Source organism: Watersipora subatra, chromosome 7 (assembly GCF_963576615.1).
Source record: "Watersipora subatra chromosome 7, tzWatSuba1.1, whole genome shotgun sequence".
NCBI lineage: Eukaryota > Metazoa > Bryozoa > Gymnolaemata > Cheilostomatida > Watersiporidae > Watersipora > Watersipora subatra.
Window position 1 is genome coordinate 44,472,067 of NC_088714.1, and position 17,314 is coordinate 44,489,380.

Below are 17,314 nucleotides of genomic sequence, written 5' to 3' on the forward strand. Positions count from 1 at the left end.
CCAAGTATATATGTATAGCGAGCTGTTATAGCAAAAGTATTATCCTTGAATTATACAGTAAGCAAGTAAAAGTAATATGTAATTATTCCATATAAATAACCAGCTATGTATAATACTATAATGACATAGTCAATTTCATTCACAATGTAATGTATTGATTGTCCATTGTAATGTCCTAACACAGATAGACACAGCTCTTGCTATAGTAAAGATTAAAATATTAGCTCGAGTTACTAGCTCGAGTTACTTAAATTTATTGTGTAAAGACACTTGTTCAATGGCAACTACATTACCTGCCACTGTTTATAAGCTGTTTTATACCCTGAGCAAGTGTGTAGCATAAGTGAGACATGTTTTTCAACAATCTATTTTAGCTATGCCTCAAGTTTTTGAATTTTTGAATTATGTATCGGCTGGAGACACACAGAAATAAACACCTTCATTTAAAAGTTAGAATGGTAAATGTTGTGTATGCTGAATAAAATTAAGTTTTTTGTGCAAAAAATTTTCTATTACCTGTGCAACGCCGAGTATTCACCTAGTCTTTAATATAATAAGATAGCAGTGTTACCTGTAACCATCTTGTATCTGTCCTTACTTCATGAGACTCCCAGAAGCAATCTTCAGAGGAAGGCTCTGTAGAAGCGAGCTATCACTGCATAGAAAGTTAGACTAAAAGTTTGCCAACATAATATGGCTTTAGATGAAAGAGCGGGACTAATGGGTGTAATAGGTTTTATAGGTTACTATGTTTCTATTATTTCTCTGTTAATTTAGGTGAATGAGTGAACTTTATTCACCTAAATTCTTTTAGTTGAATTATGTAAGATCCCAAACAAAGTTGTTTTAAAGCAGGTATCAGCTACTTCATTTTCAAATTGAAATCTTGTGGCAGATGAACTTTTAATAAAGAAACCTGTGATATAAAACACAGATAACACAAAGGTTTGTCATTAATCTGCAACAGCAAATATTACAAAATCCATTTAGCTCATAACAAACTGACCTGCATTGGTTGTTGAATTAAAATCAGTAGATGTTACTCCTTAACAACTGTTGGCTATAACTTCTGTCTGATCTTTAAATCAACTTTAGAACTTTATTAAGGTGATTGTGTGAGTAGACACAATTGTTTGTAGCTATTTAATAAATATATTAAATGATGCTCTTAAACAACAACATATAAATATTTATTTCCGTATCTTCAAAAAACCTTTAATACATATAAAATGGTAAAAGTTTCAATCCTCAAGTATGTGCCAAAGATAACCCCAACTTGCCTGAGACAAATACAACTTTAATATATTAGGAATCAACATGTAAAACAAAGATTAAAGAAACTGAATTCGTAAACAAGGCATTACATCGGTGGTACGGAAATACAACAGTAAAGCCGTAATATATATCTGCAACAGCATGTTTATCAATGAGAATATGATACCCGTAGAAGTATTTACATGTAAAACAACAGATTCAACAGATAATATTTATTCCTACCATATAGCACCAGTGAATAATCATAAAACTAACTGAGAATGAATAGCCTAAGTACCAGCATATTACCCTAATAGTAAGTAAGAATAGACTGATCAATGATGTTGGAAGGACTCCAACAGGCTTAGATGGGTGCAAAGTTATTTGTATTAAGCCTCTCAAGTCCTTAGAGCGCTCAGGCTTCCCAAACCCAGCCTGTGGATTATGTATAGAACTGAGGCTAGATGTGTCCGGTCACCCAAAGGAGTTTGAGACTCATGCTAAGTGTAGCCCAAAGTAAGCCAGCTACAAGTAAACCAATATAAGTGTCACATATTCTGTACATATTTGTACAAGTCTGTGCATGTACAGAACTCCTGTATATGTACAGAAATTCTGTTATATGTACAGAAATCTACATACTAAGACTTGTGTACTACCGATCACGTATTCCAGCTCATCACACATCCATCAATCACATCACAAAATCCTTGAACATATTAGGCCTATATTGCATTATCCCACACTTGCTTGTTTCTGCATTTTTATTACAGGTTTCAAAATCCTGTGTGAACTATGTCTAGAATATTTGTATTTATCCTTCCAGACATGACAAACAGTGTTTTCTATTCCATTACAGTTTCAGTGTTTCAGTTAATAAACTTTATGTTACAACCTTCAATGCACTATCCCGACTCTCCACAATACTATTAGATTAGCAACTTTTAAAACACTTTTGTTCAACTCAATAATTCCTGATTTCTGTCATCTTTTTATTTTAGCATGTAATATAAAACATCATTTTGTTGATGACTACTAAATAGAAAAAAAACACGTATCTTAAAAAACTCACAAGTACTCTGTACAAATCTATGATGTATACCAAATCTGAGGAACAAGTTATTGAATCATTGTATCCAGTTTCGCGCTTTAAAACTCCCCAAGCCTAGCATTATTTTTAAGGCTCATATAGTATATAAACCTCCTACCCACCACCTACCCACCACCTACGTACCTCCTACCCACCACCTACCCAACTCCTACTCACCGGGCAAAAAAGCTGTTGTAAAGAAGTGAGCTCTAATTACTCAATAAGATGTTTACTATTATGAATTAAGGAGTCCCATCGGCCGAAAGATAGATTCGCATAAAAATTCTAAAAATATGCATTTTTAAACACTTTTTTTTGACAAACATATAATAAATATTTTACACAAATCATGACTGGCCCGTAAAAAGATGCTCACCCAGAGACATGCTCAAAAAATGGTTAAAAATACAATAAGTAGACAACTCCACATTGTTGAAAGCTACACAATGTCAGTGGCCGAAGCTAATCCTAAAATACCACCTAAAGCAACTTATTTATACAAAAAGAGCAAATGTAGTTTCCTTTTAGTATGGCAGGCTTGATCTCTCACTGAGTGGCACAAAGGGTTATACATTTGACAACCTAGCACCCCCACCAAATACCAACAACTCTTCTATACTGATGATAGTTCATACCTCGACTAGAAAAACGACTTTAGGTGTCACGCTCAATGACCAGCAGATCCTCATCAGTGCCGACGGCTGTCCGGGCCGTATCAAACATCTTCAACGAGCAGAAGCAAGGCCCTAAAATGATGCGACTAGTCAAACTATGATCTTCATAAACCAGTTTAAGAGAGACATCTCTGTTTAACCAATAAACCTCCAGTCTTTCAATATAACCAAATCTTAGGATAAGCATGAAAATAATTGAAATAGCCAGTTCCATATGTTTCCTCACATCTATTCATGGAGGTCGCAGAGATAAGAGGCTAGCAAGCTATTGTCAGATGATTATAGCATGTGCTACAGAAAATTAAAGGTTGACTGGCAACGAAATTCACATTACAGTTATTTGGTATCAAACGATTCACCATGTCTTACTCTGCTGTGTTGTAAGTGCAAAATATGTGGAAATGTGATTACAAGCTCTTAAAAGCTCAAAAACGAAAAGCGGCCGTAGATTGGAGTCTCTTTATTTCGATGACGTAACCACGAAATTTGGTTATCGTCTTGTCATGTATGTTCTCACATGAATTGAAAGGCAAATACAAAGCTCAATATAAAACTGATCGTAGTACTAGTTTATGACAAACACTTCGGGTTTTACTGAAGACCCCGTATCAAATATAGATGCTCGCTACTTTACAGTTTGGTTTCGGCATTATTCAATCGTCCAGTCATTCTCTGATCATGTGACCCAATACTTCGCAAATAATTTTTGCAGCACTTTTCGATTATCACAGGTGACCAGCAGGCTCGTCATGATTATCAGACAATGACATGTACTCCTTCGAGCTCAGGTTAAAAAGTTAAACAAATTTTTACGGTAAGTTATAAGATATCAGTGCTAAAAGTGACAGCATTACAATGATGATAAAACAGACGCGTAAGAACGATAGACATAGTTTGATTGAATGCGTGAAGTATATTTGTGAAAATATTTCGACGAATAAGGTTGCAAGAAAGTGTAAACAGAAACCATCTCTCACAACTACATCACATTTGAGCCATTTTGGAAAGAAAATCCAAACTACGGCGGTCTCGTGTGGCTGCGATTTTTTGTTCGTTTTTGAGCTTTTAAGAGCTTGTAATCACCTTTCCACATATTTTGCACCCATAACACAACATAGTAAGACATGGTGAATCTTTTCATATCAAATGATGGTAATGTGAATTTTGTTGCAAGTTAACTTTAAAAAAAAATGAAACTTCACACAAATATCCACTACTCATGTTACAACATGTAGCTGAAACAAGGGTACAGATGCGTTGATCTGCCATAGTGCTGCACGATAAACCGATATTATTCGATGTGACGATAGATTTTAGGGGATGATTTTAAATTTTGTCAGTTTTCAAATCGATATGAATATCGAAGCGGATATTTTATCAAAATATCGGCAGAGTTTATTTTGCAAAACCGGGTTGTCCACTTTCCTTATTGCAAAGAGGGGACAATTCCTGTTTTTAACCGATATTGCTCAATATCCTTTTATATCGTTTATGTTAATGCCTAACACTATATATTGATAGAAGACAACTCCAATGTTCGATATTTTTCGATATACAGTGAAACACGGATAACTCAAACTTCAAGGGACCGAGCAAAAGTGTTCGAGTTATTAGAGCGTTCAAGTTATCAGGAGAGTCATAAGTGCACGTATTTATCAGTAGATACATGTACATATACAAACTATATATAAATCAAAAGCATAGATTGCTTGTTGCAAGTTAAAGGGTCTCTCGTGTGAAGTTTTAAATATTTTTAATCAGAAAGTATAGATATTTTTCTATCACTTGAGATTTGTTTGTTGCTTTAGGTGATGTGACTGCCAGGACGTTCTCAGATTAAAATTGGCAAAACCTGATCGCGGTTAAAACGCTCAGAAAAAATACATACGTATTTTTCTACCGAGCGTTTTAACCAAGATCAATTTTGCAGTAAGTCAGTTAATACAAAACTGCTTTATGATTAAAAACCCATTATCAATTTTGCCGATATTACTTTAAAGTTATCCAAATTATACCTCGCTTTTCTTGCTTTCAGAGGGCTTATCGCTAAGCGGATGTTTGGTAAAATTTGATTTTTGCAAACCTTTAGAAAAGTCGTTAATGAAAATATTTGCCGATGTTGGTAATAACGAGGCCTAAGAACTACTAAAAGTCGATGTTTATCTCTATGGCTTGGAATAAAGTGATATTCTAAAGCGATAGTAACAACCGTCTCGGTAGCCGTTTGGAAAAAACTGTTCGAGTTAACAGAGTTTCGGTCGAGTTATCTAAAGCCATTTATCATTGTGTGGGAACGGACCAAGCAAATTCATTCGAGTTAACCATGGGTTCGATATATCCGAGGGCGATTTATTCGAGTTTCACTGTATTTAGAGACCAAATAATCAAATGTACTTGCAAAGATATCGTGCAGCACTAATCTGCCATAAACCCTTTTATTTGTTGGTACGGAGTAGTTAGTTTGTAATATTTTAGCCTTGCATGCATACCTATTGCATTTCTCTATGTTGAAAGGAACTCACGTTAAGAATGCTACACTCTATAAGTCTACCTATTTCACAAAAAGCTAATACTTTTAAACTTTTACTGTAATAAAAGCCGTGTCAGTTAGTTTATCCGAAATCATGGTCGGGTGTTGAGAGAAATAATGCACCATATAGAATTCGATCTCGTGACATTCGGCTTTACTTGGCACACCGACACTCTAGCAACTGCACCAATCAACCGCCAATCATTAGTACTGCAGAATAATTGTGTGTATAGCTATTACACTTGAGGATCCCTCACCGCACATTAAGGTGCCACTGTACTGGTATAAATAATAGCGTAAGGTATTTAATTGTAAAAATGTTATGTGTTCCCAACGGTTGATCGTATTGTATTTCTACGCGTCTGTAATAAACGTCAATGTAAAAGAGATGCTACACAATAAGTGATTAGAATTTCAAGCGCAGGTCAATAGCGCAGGTCAATAGCGCTGCTAGTGTTAATATCCCTATTCTACGCAATAAACAAAAATTTTAGCCTCCTAGAAAAAGGATAAACCACACGAACCTTTAGAAATTCCAGGATTATGAAAAGTTACTCTGTCGTTTTCTGTACTTATGTCGGTGAGCAAAATAAAGTGACCTACAAAAGAGAGTCAATGCACCGTGATTGCTCTGTATGAGGATCCATGCACATCCCTCAATCTTGCCTATATTCAGGAAACTTGTGCACAGCTCCTTTCAACTGATTATGAAAGACAAACAGAAAGATTTGGCTTTTGAAATCCTAACAAAAAAACAAATACTCACAATACAAAAAATATGGCAAAGCTCAGCCAAAACAAGTCTTCCAACAGAACAGGAATACAACTGTAACACTAAACATAATGTATTCCTTTTATTATATTATTAACATAATGTATTTCTTTTAATATATTATTAACATAATGTATTCCTTTTATTATATTATTAACATAATGTATTCATAGGTTATATTATTTGTTTAACATCTGTAACTATTGCAGCCCAAAGAACAAGAAATGTAATTTCAACACGGTTATAGTGAGTTACGTAAGAAGGCAAGTTGTTGGATATCATACAGTGAGTTTGGCTGTTAAAGGACTGCTCCAAACAGAGTGTGAGTAATTGAAAAAAAAGCTAAATGGAAGAGTGAGCAAGGAGATCAACAGTGATGTCTATTAGTATGACCATATAGGTACCAATGAAAACTGACTAGATGTGGTGAGGAACAGAAATACAGATAAAATCCTCAGATATCGAGAGAATACAGCGTTACAAAGAGTGAAAGTGATATTTCAAGTAATATACATGTACATGACCTGAAATAAGTAAATGAAAATGTATGTGCTGATAATTGTACAGATAATATACACGTACATGACCTGAAATAAGTAAATATAAATGTATGTGCTGATAATTGTACAGATATAATATACATGTACATGACCTGAAATAAGTAAATATAAATGTATGTGCTGATAATTGTACAGATATAATATACATGTACATGACCTGAAATAAGTAAATGAAAATGTATCTGCTGATAATTGTACAGATATAATATACATGTACATGACCAGAAATAAGTAAATGAGAATGTATGTGCTGATAATTGTACAGATATAATATACATGTACATGACCAGACATAAGTAAATGAAAATGTATGTGCTGATAATTGTACAAATATAATATACATGTACATGACCAGAAATAAGCAAATGAAAATATATGTGCTGATAATTGCACAAATATAATATACATGTACATGACCAGAAATAAGCAAATGAAAATGTATGTGCTGATAATTGTACAGATGGTCATCTTCAAAAATAAAATCTTCAGAATTTAGTTGACATAATTATTCAAAAATATGATTTTACAGCTGTTTGGTTTATATAGTTTAAATTGGGACAAAATGAAGAATAATTTAATATATAATTTATGATTAGTAAATTAGGACAAAATTAGGATAATTATATAAATTTTGGATATTGACTAAATGTACAATGAGTAACGATGTTGCAAACTGTAAATGAGAATTTTAGTTTTTCAACAAATGGGTCCTGTATAGCTGTATGTATTACATATATAATATTAGGTAATATAGTAGTATGCACTTTAAAAGAATACAAAACTTATTTCCAGTTCAAACTAACAAGTTTAATTTTGCCCATCACTGTAGATAAGAATGAATACGTTGAAAATTTGACAAAGGATGAAAAAGCAAGTAGAATGTGACATAGTACAGATACTGGTTAGTAGGAAGTTGAGACAATAAACTAACACAAGTTCAGCGGAAGACAGAGTCAGGAGACAATAAACAGAGTGTAAGCATGCAGACATTATAGGCCTACAAATGTGTAGATCAGAGAGAAAATTTACCTTGATATGTACCCAGCACACATCTGCCAAGATGAGAGCACATTTTCGCACACATCTAAAATACAAGTCACAAAATGGTGAATCTGAATATAGAGCTTGACAACATGATATAGCTTAGTACAGAGCTGTTGATACGAAGCAACTACATTTCCTAGTCAGATCCGTATGTTAGAGATTAGGTTATCTGCCTTAATACCCTGCCGACAAGGACACTCTTAGCAGACAGCCAAATGTGCTCGGAATATTCAAAGATATATTTATTGCTTCAAAGCAATGAGGCAAAGAAGACTCCTAGTATAATCTTTGGAAGCATTTCAAGGGTTCTATAAATCTATGACACTTTGTTCAAAGACATATTTTTACTCGTTCCATTCCTTGATGTCTAAAGACTAATGTAACCTGATAAGTATGTAGCTAGCTTGTAGATATACCTGTGAAGGTGACTGACTACAGTCCGTACAGTGCATCAGATTCCAGTCAACCAGAGATATGATGACGCACTTTCCACCAACCAACTTATCTGACAGTTCATCAATTGTAAGCTTCCTGCAACACAAAAAAATTTCAGAACAGATTTACACCAACTGGCTGCAATTTTAAAGTCAACTGATATAAATGATGCAACCCTTGCTAACGGCCAACTACAAGCAACACTGCTGAAAAAGGGTTGATTCTTGAGTGATATATCGATAGGCAACATGGCTGACGTAATCAGCTGTCTCTCTTCAGCAAAATGCTATGCTAAGAACAGTGACAGTGTAGTGACGGATTACATGTTCATAGAATATTGGAATAGTTAAGGTATGCCCCGCAATCTTACGTATGAGAGGTAGGAAAACAGGGAGACAAAGTTTGTACCTCTCAATAATAAGCACAGTGGCTATACAAAGTTTTTGTAACATAATCTCTCAAACACCTTTCTATGAAATGTGGTATAAATTATATATTAAACAGACAGTATCATGAATAGAACACAACATCCATCAATCTTATCCAAACTACTAAAAATGATTTAAATGGCATCATTTGTAGCGCAGTAAGCCTAATGACATTTCAAACAAAAATATAAATGCAGAATCGATTTGCCTGAAAACCAGGAGACAGCTTTTAATAAGAGGTGTGACCATAGTGAGCAAAGGTGTAAATTGATCAAAAAACATTCAAATTTTATAAAAATGATGGTTTACAGATCTTTTGTCTCGTGTTCATACATCGGCCAATCATCAATGTTGACATTGTAATTTTGACATTGTAAGGCAGCTTTTTGTTGAGGAAACGACTGCCGCATATCACAACTTAGATCTTGCTTCTCAGATGTTATCTCCAAAACTGATTTTTGTTTTTTAATATCAAGATCATTGCAAAAACAAAAAAATTATGATTATGTTGTTATAAATTGATGTGATTTAAAAATTCCATCAGTTAACATCTAATGACTGTGTCGGCGAGCCAAAGGAGATAACCAGGTATTCTGTAAAATACCTTTGTATACACTCATATCCATGTGACTTGCACTCTCCCATCAACCTCTCCACTCTCACTTTATCCTGATTGAACCGTCTTTTGTAGAAGGGCTAAAGGCGCAACTGAATATTAAAGTATTCGAACAAGGAAACAGATGAGACAAAAGAAGAACTATATATAGTTAGTATGTGATATTATAATACTATACTATAGTCTATATATAGTTAGTAAGTGATATTATAATACTACACTATAGTCTATATATAGTTAGTATGTGATATTATTATACTACACTATAGTCTATATGTAATTAGTAAGCGATATTATAATACGACACTATAGTCTATATGTAGTTAGTAAGTGATTTTATAATACTGAAGTATAGTCTATATAATTATAGTGAGTAAGTGATATTATAATACTACACTATCGTCTATATGTAGTTAGTAAGTGACGTTATAATACTAGACTACAGTCTATAATAGTTAGTAAGTGATATTATAATACCACACTATACTCTATATGTAGTTAGTAAGTGATATTATAATACTACACTATAGTCTATATATAGTTGGTAAGTTATATTATTATACTACACTATAGTCTATATGTAATTAGTAAGCGATATTATAATACTACACTATAGTCTATATGTAGTTAGTAAGTGATTTTATAATACTGAAGTATAGTCTATATAATTATAGTTAGTAAGTGATATTATAATACTACACTATAGTCTATATGTAGTTAGTAAGTGATATTAAAATACTACACTATAATCTATATGTAGTTAGTAAGTGATATTACAATACCAGTTAAAGAAAAGGACAACTCACAATAGACGTGTAATCTTCCTGCACTCCTAAGTGAGTACTATAGAGTGTTGAGGGTACAGAGAATTTTGATAGGAGGTAGGCCAGATCCACAGTCCAAATGCTACCAAAGATAAAGCAAAACATTCTCAGTACTACCTAAAATACTAACAACATCATGTCTTTGTGTAAAAGCAAACTTTCAACAAATTTTGTGAACATCTGGCGAAGCTTACAACACTTGATTGTCAAAAATCTAGCAGCAATCGGCATTGAGCAATAATTGAAACAGCCGAGACAAAAGTGTTGTTCCAATGACCTCTTGTATAAAGAACTGCAGGCGATATGATCATTCAGTATTCGACATTGAGTAAAATAAAATGCCTGCAAATGTGGACTAGCCTTATTACATGTTTGCTTACTAACCTCTGATCTGCATCCATCTCCTTCACAAGCTGATCCAAGCAAGACACATCCTTTCCTAAGAGTCTAGACAACAGAAACAGCATTTACCAATACAGAAACAATGACATTTTTTCATATAATAAATATATCAATACAGTGCTTCTAGAAGGTGATATATTACCTAGAATAGATAAATATATACCGTGAAACCTCTAATTGAACATAACCTCCAATTGAACACAACCTCCAATTGAACGCCACCTCTATTTGATCACCACCTTGAGAAAAGGGTTGAAAAATCAAGCACCACTTTTTAATTGGATGCCACTTTGACATTATTTGATCTTTTACAAGCCATAATATCAATCGATCAGTAGAAAAGTGTGCACACAATTGTATGAATAATGAATCGCTTACATCACACCAAAGCTTTTCGTTTTCTTTTTCGCTGAAACTTTGAAAACAGAAATAATAAATAACTGTCTCAGGCTAATAGTAATTCCTTGCTTAACACGGTTTTGATACTTTGAAGTGCATGTATGGTTTACATTTACAATGGTAGATGAGCAACTAGTTTTTGAGTCAAGGTTGGGTTTAACAAGCAAAACTTTTACGCATTGCATTTGAGCTAAATGCAACGTGTAGGAGTATTGCTCTGCCAAAAAATATTTGAACGCTAATATTGACTAGTTCAGCAGTGCAGAAGAATCGAGGTCAAAAGACATTGTGGAAAGTATTGGACGACCAGAAAAAGCTCGTTCTAATGAAAACAGCAATTAGAACGCAACAATCCGAGCAAACATTCTTGTTTCAAAAACCTTAATTTTTGTTTCTGCATGTAATATAAGTATGGTTGACTTATTTCATCTGTTTATGAATATATATATATATATATATATATATACATTTGTAGTATTTGACCGATTATCATTGTATAACTTACAAATTTGCAGATTTATAGCATATTATTTAATAGCATCCTTGCGGTTATCTTAACACGGCTTACACTAGTTCGATGCTCATAACTCCTCTTCTATTGCACATAAAAAGCTAATTCTGGCTGCAAACTGTAGCAAACATATCAATGAGTAGAATGAGCTTTTATTCACGATTATTAAATCTATACATGTGAATCTCAAAGTTTGTGTCTGTCCGTACTACGGCATGTCCAGCCATAACTATTAATACGATGAAATGAAATATCCGCCTCATGCTGGATTTGATCCTGGAACCTCCCTTTCACCAGGCAAAGATTTTACCAAATAAGCTACGCAAATAGCATTAAATTCTGAGGCAATATGAGCCGTTGTTGGTTAAGATAGACAGCATTCTCTTATGGTTAAAATTAGTAAGGTTAGCAATACGAATAGTAGAGTATTTAAAATTAGTTTTTGGCAATGTGCTAGGCTAACAGCAAGCAACTACATTACTTACTACTGTTTATAAGCTGTTTTTTAATACCTGTGCAACGCTGGGAATTTGACTAGTATACATTTAGATATAAAATACCTTCAGTTCAGAATGAAATAAAAAATTGAAAGCTGTAACAAATTGCAAAGCAAGGCACAGGCTATAATATCATCGCAGAATAATTGCAAGCAATAGATAACAACTAGTAGAGATATTTCTCTGCTTCCCAATGCATATTTTATTTAAAGATTTTTGACAAGTTAGAGGTGAGTTAGCAGATTTATTGCATCCTGAAGGTTTAACATCGCTCCACTGGAAAAAGAGGGAAAACTATAGGCAACATTTGCTTCACCCGAAAAGGGTTAAATTTATCTTCCCAAAATTCTGACAAGCCATTTGAACAATACAACACCAGCCTTTATTTGAATGCCACCTCCAATTGACCATTAAAGGGAGGGTTGAAAATAGAGCGCCATAACGTTCAATTAGAGGTCTTACAGTATATATAAACTTGTTAATGACTGGTCAATGCCATTCAAAGCAAATTGACCAAGAGACAAAAAACAATAAACATATAAAGAACAGTAAAGTAAAATTATGTGTAGAAACATAGTTAGAGAATGAAATTGAGCAAAGTCAAAAGTACAATCACTAGTTACGATACAGTAATTGTATTAAAATGGTCAAACTGAACAACAACTGATATGTCGAGACTAAAACTCCTTTATTTACAAGAGCGTAATTCAACAAGCATTATTATTATTATTATATTTCCCACTTAGACCGCACAGCAGGTGCGTAAAGGGCGTGGGAACACGGTGTGTTTACACTAATAAGTGGTTTCAAAATAAGAGTTTTTAAAAAAATTATATTGTGTTTATCTATTTATATATATATTTTTACATCATCTTATCAGGATCTTAACTCTCTTAGTGTACGGGGCCAAAAGGACTGATAGAATACATTAGTTCCTATATATGGAGTATAAGTGTTTGATTTTTGGCGGGTATTGTATCCTATGTTTTCGCATTTGAATGGTGGTTCTATGCCCTCGGCAGCACATCTTACAAACAGTTTATGCCTACCCTCTCTTCTTCTCTCCTGTAAGGACTCAACACTTGTATCTTCTCGTAATTCTGTAAAACTTATCTGGCCTTTAATGTTAAAAATAAATCGTAGTGCTTTATTTTGCAACTTTTCAAGCTGTTTGACATGTTTATTTTGATAGGGATCATAGATTTGTGAGGCATGTTCTAGTGTTGGCCTTACTAAAGAAAAATAGGCAATCTTTTTTGTAGGGGTATCTGCAGATTTTAGCACCCTTCTGATCATTGCCAACTTCTGTGTAGACTTAGTTGTTATTTTGTCTATGTGTTCATTCCATTTTAGATCTGCTTGTAGTTGTAATCCGAGATAAGGAAAAGAAGACACTTTATTTAGACTTTGTTCACAGAAAGTATATCCAGGGTGGCTATTACTGTTTTTACCAATTTGTAAGAATGTGCACTTGTCAACATTAAATTTCATTTGCTACTTAGAAGCCAAGCCTCTAATGCAGAAAGGTCTTGTTTTAAAAGCGTTAATTTGTCACTCGTGTTGTACAGTATTGCATCATCGGCAAAAAGACGACACTGTGATTGAAGACAAGATGGTAAATCCTTGATATATACCAGAAAAAGCAAAGGGCCCAAAACTGAGCCCTGTGGCACACCTGAACTGACTAGTTTTGTGTTAGACCTCTGACCCTCGATTTCAACAAATTGATGTCGATCGCTAAGAAAGTCAGATATCCAGGAATGCAAGACATTGTTAATACGAATATGTGATAGTTTAAAGATCAGTTTTCGATGATTAACGGTGTCAAATGCTTTAGAAAAGTCTAATATTATAACATCAGTTGTTTGTTTTTGATCATATAGGTGTGAAAGGTGTCCAACAGTATGAGCTAATTGAGTCTCGCAAGACCTATGAGGTCGAAAACCATGTTGACTATCTACAAAAATGCTACTCTCCTTAAAAATCTTATGCAAATATGAGGAAACTGTGTGTTCTAAAAGCTTGCACACTATGCTAGTGAGGGAAATAGGTCTATAATTGTTTGGTATTTGTTTGTTTCCCTTTTTGTGTATAGGTTGGACTCTACCAAGTTTCCAAATCGAAGGTAGTTTTGCTATTGCCAGAGAGTATGCAAAGATTGAAGAAAGGCTATTATACACCACCGAAGCAAATGCTTTTAGCATGATGCCTGTCACATTGTCAGGTCCACAGGACTTGGTGGTGTCCAAGTTATTGAGCAACTGTAGGACTCCTAAGCTATCAATGTCAATTAATGTTTTATCAGAGATCTTTTTAGTATTGAAGCTATGACATGGGGGTTCCATCATCAACTGTAAAAACTGATTCAAAAAAAGTATTGAAAGAGTCAGCTTTAGCTTTCGGTGTGGATATAGTGTGACTATTATACTTCAAGGTAGGAATAACATTTGAACTGTTACTATTGCATTGGCGATGGTAACTGTAGAATGCTTTAGAATTGCCATTTAAAAGTGGCTTGTATAATTTTTTATTGAGATAGCTCTTTTTCGCTTTTCTATTAAGTAATTTGTTTTTCTTGCGAAGCATGCAACAACATTTACACACAATATAGGATATATATAAACGTCACTACACCCAGCAAACAGGTAAAGCTTTTTTCGTTGCTCAACAGTAGGCATGCTAGATATACCTACTGTAGAACCATCTGGAGACAGGCAATACCACAGTCCCAACTTGACTTCTGTTTTACATGCACAATGGATGTCGAAGTAGGAATGCTTTGAATTTGAGCTCTTTCTTCACCTTCCATGTCATATATGTAACATGTTTGTTGTCAACAACATTGATAAATCGTTAACAAATCACAAACAGTAATTTTTTTAGCACAGCTATGCCCCACTGTTTACGATAAATGATTAATTTTGATGCATCACTTGCGCTTTATTAAAAAAATATTTTCGATATTACGAAAAGCGGCAACGAAGACTATGATTATAGCTCAAGCCTCTCACTTACGGGGAGCTACCAGAATCCCACTAATTATGCAGAACAAAAATAACTATGCTCGACCTCCGCATAAGTAAACAACGGGACTCGCGATTTCGAATAATAAACTAAGTTCGCAGTTCTTATTATATAAAAATTTATTTACTTTTGAATAATATCTAAATGTTTATTGGCCTTTATTGTTTTACAGCATGCATTCTAGTTTCCATACAAACAACTCTAATGTATATTTTACTAACAATGTGGTTTAACTTTTCATAACAAAACAGGTTAATCAAAATACTGTCTTCTTAAGTGTAGTGGGGTACAGTGTAGCCGTAACAAAATGACGCATATTTTACAATTCCGAATATCCGGGTGTTACCGAGCAACAAGACAAAATGGCTGCCGATTAGACAACCGCTCTATAATTATACACTTTATTTCCTACAAACCGCCATTATACATCTACTCTTAATTAGCAGTAATTTATTAGAATATACTCGTATGTGCTAGGTGCAGGTTATCTAAAACATGTTGTTCGTTAACCATAAAGGACACTGTAATATCAGGTTATTCACATATTAGCCTATGACTGTTCTATAGTAATAGATTATAACTTTGACTAAAAATACACATTGCTTTGAAGTAACTTTGATTGAATGCGTGAACTAAATAAGTCTACAGGTTTTCCTGTTACACATGTATTTTGGTTGCCCAATATGTTTATTGAATGTTGATTGTTCATTCGCTTCCAATATATGCGTTCGAGTTTTACATGCTGTTGTGAGAAATTATATTATTCATATTTATTACACATTCACACAGACATCGATGCTGACTTTGCTTTTTCATTTTATTTTCTTTTTATTATGTTTAGTTTGTGCGCTTTTGCTTGAGTTGTGTGAACGAATTCGTTTATTACTAGTTCGGACATTAGTGGGTATGTTAGGGGAAACAGTCCCAACATCGACAAGTCCGAACCTAGACAAGTCCCAATCTCGACAGAGGTTGGTCCGAACATCGACAAAGGCTGATGCAGTTTTACAATAATTTAATCTTCAACAAATAATAAATGTCTTTTTGCAGTTCTATCCTCACTTCAAAAAATAAAAACCAAAGCTATTCTTTGAAGTTTAGTCTTCAAATAAAACATTTTGCTAGCATAACAGTCAACCATATTTATGATTGTTACTTGTTTTAGCATTCGTTCTATATATAGGTTGGGCAAAATATTGTTAGGCCTACATAAGCTGGGGAGTGCTGCATCAAATGGATAACAATATATTTTTGCGCAAATAAATCTTTTACATATAAATCGCTCATTTACTATGAAAATAGTAGATGGTAAAATAGTAAAACTGCTGTCGAGATTGGACCAACTGTTGTCGATATACAAACTCGTCGAGTTTCAAACCAGTCGAGGTTCGGACTATAAACCGTATGTTAGCCATTGCAAGCATTACCGGTATATTCTAGTAAAATATACTTCTTTATTTTTGTAAATTCAACAATTAAAATACATCACTAACAAAATTTTAAAACAATAATACTAATAACAAGAGATTGAAAATAGCCAAGGAAGGCAACACCCTTGCACGAACCGTTAAATATAATGGTTGACCATGTATTTCGCTCATTCTTGTATGGCTACAAGTTTTGACAGTCAAATGAGAGTAATGGCAATTTATAAATAGCTAGGCCTAACAGTTAATTTAGAAAGAGCCTAAGCAGTTGAAAATTTCTCAGCAGATGAATTAGAAAGAGGCAGAGTCATTGGAGCTGTTCTCTTATAGATGTCTCTGTTAGTCTGTAAGACAATGTTTAGGTACTCAAGTTCGGTTAAAGGTTGTGGAGAGTTTTATTTAAGTAAACTTGTGTTGATTATGTCACGGGAATGTACTGATTGAAAACGATGACTAACTCCTGTTATTTTGGTCATGTCTGACAGAGGTTAGCAGAACTGTGTATGTGTCATTGCCTCTAAGCTTCTTTGGCATTTTTCTGCACCTTTTCTGATGAAATATTTTTACTTAAAAGTTTTTCATCTGCATGTCAATACTTTTCTAATTATTGTTTTCTTCAATGTACCATAAGTTTGGTTGATTGTACATATATTTCTTGTAATTTAGGCGCTACTCCCTTTTGATATCTGGTTTTGCTAATATCTCTATGCAACGCTATCATTAATATTTTATCATAATTATTAAGTGAATTTATTTGTGTGTTTCCTCTCAGTATCATTTTTTACTTAACAAGTTTTAAAAGGTCCAATATGATAACTGTAGCATGA

General features: G+C 33.8%; 1 protein-coding gene across 1 annotated transcript; it reads right to left on the reverse strand.

Annotated features, from left to right (window-relative positions):
* Positions 1 to 1,235: 1,235 nt before the first annotated feature.
* LOC137400059 (protein GUCD1-like) lies at positions 1,236 to 15,005 on the reverse strand. Its single transcript, XM_068086369.1, has 9 exons — positions 14,730 to 15,005; positions 10,612 to 10,674; positions 10,210 to 10,309; positions 9,392 to 9,483; positions 8,341 to 8,455; positions 7,910 to 7,964; positions 6,073 to 6,147; positions 2,980 to 3,090; positions 1,236 to 1,779 (listed from the first exon to the last, which is right to left on the reverse strand). The coding sequence occupies exons 1-8, from the start codon at positions 14,843 to 14,845 to the stop codon at positions 2,999 to 3,001; spliced, it is 708 nt and encodes a 235-aa protein (XP_067942470.1). The 5' UTR covers positions 14,846 to 15,005; the 3' UTR covers positions 1,236 to 1,779; positions 2,980 to 2,998.
* Positions 15,006 to 17,314: the final 2,309 nt, after the last annotated feature.

Bases quoted from the DNA above. Each gene is read 5' to 3' on its own strand.
- LOC137400059 (XM_068086369.1), bottom strand. From the start codon at position 14,845: ATGGAAGGTGAAGAAAGAGCTCAAATTCAAAGCATTCCTACTTCGACA. The intron at 7,965-8,340 runs GTATATCTACAA...CTTGTATTTTAG, and splicing joins GTAGTCAGTCACCTTCACAG to ATGTGTGCGAAAATGTGCTC. The intron at 3,091-6,072 runs GTTCGTGTGGTT...GCATCATTTTAG, and splicing joins TAATCCTGGAATTTCTAAAG to GGCCTTGCTTCTGCTCGTTG.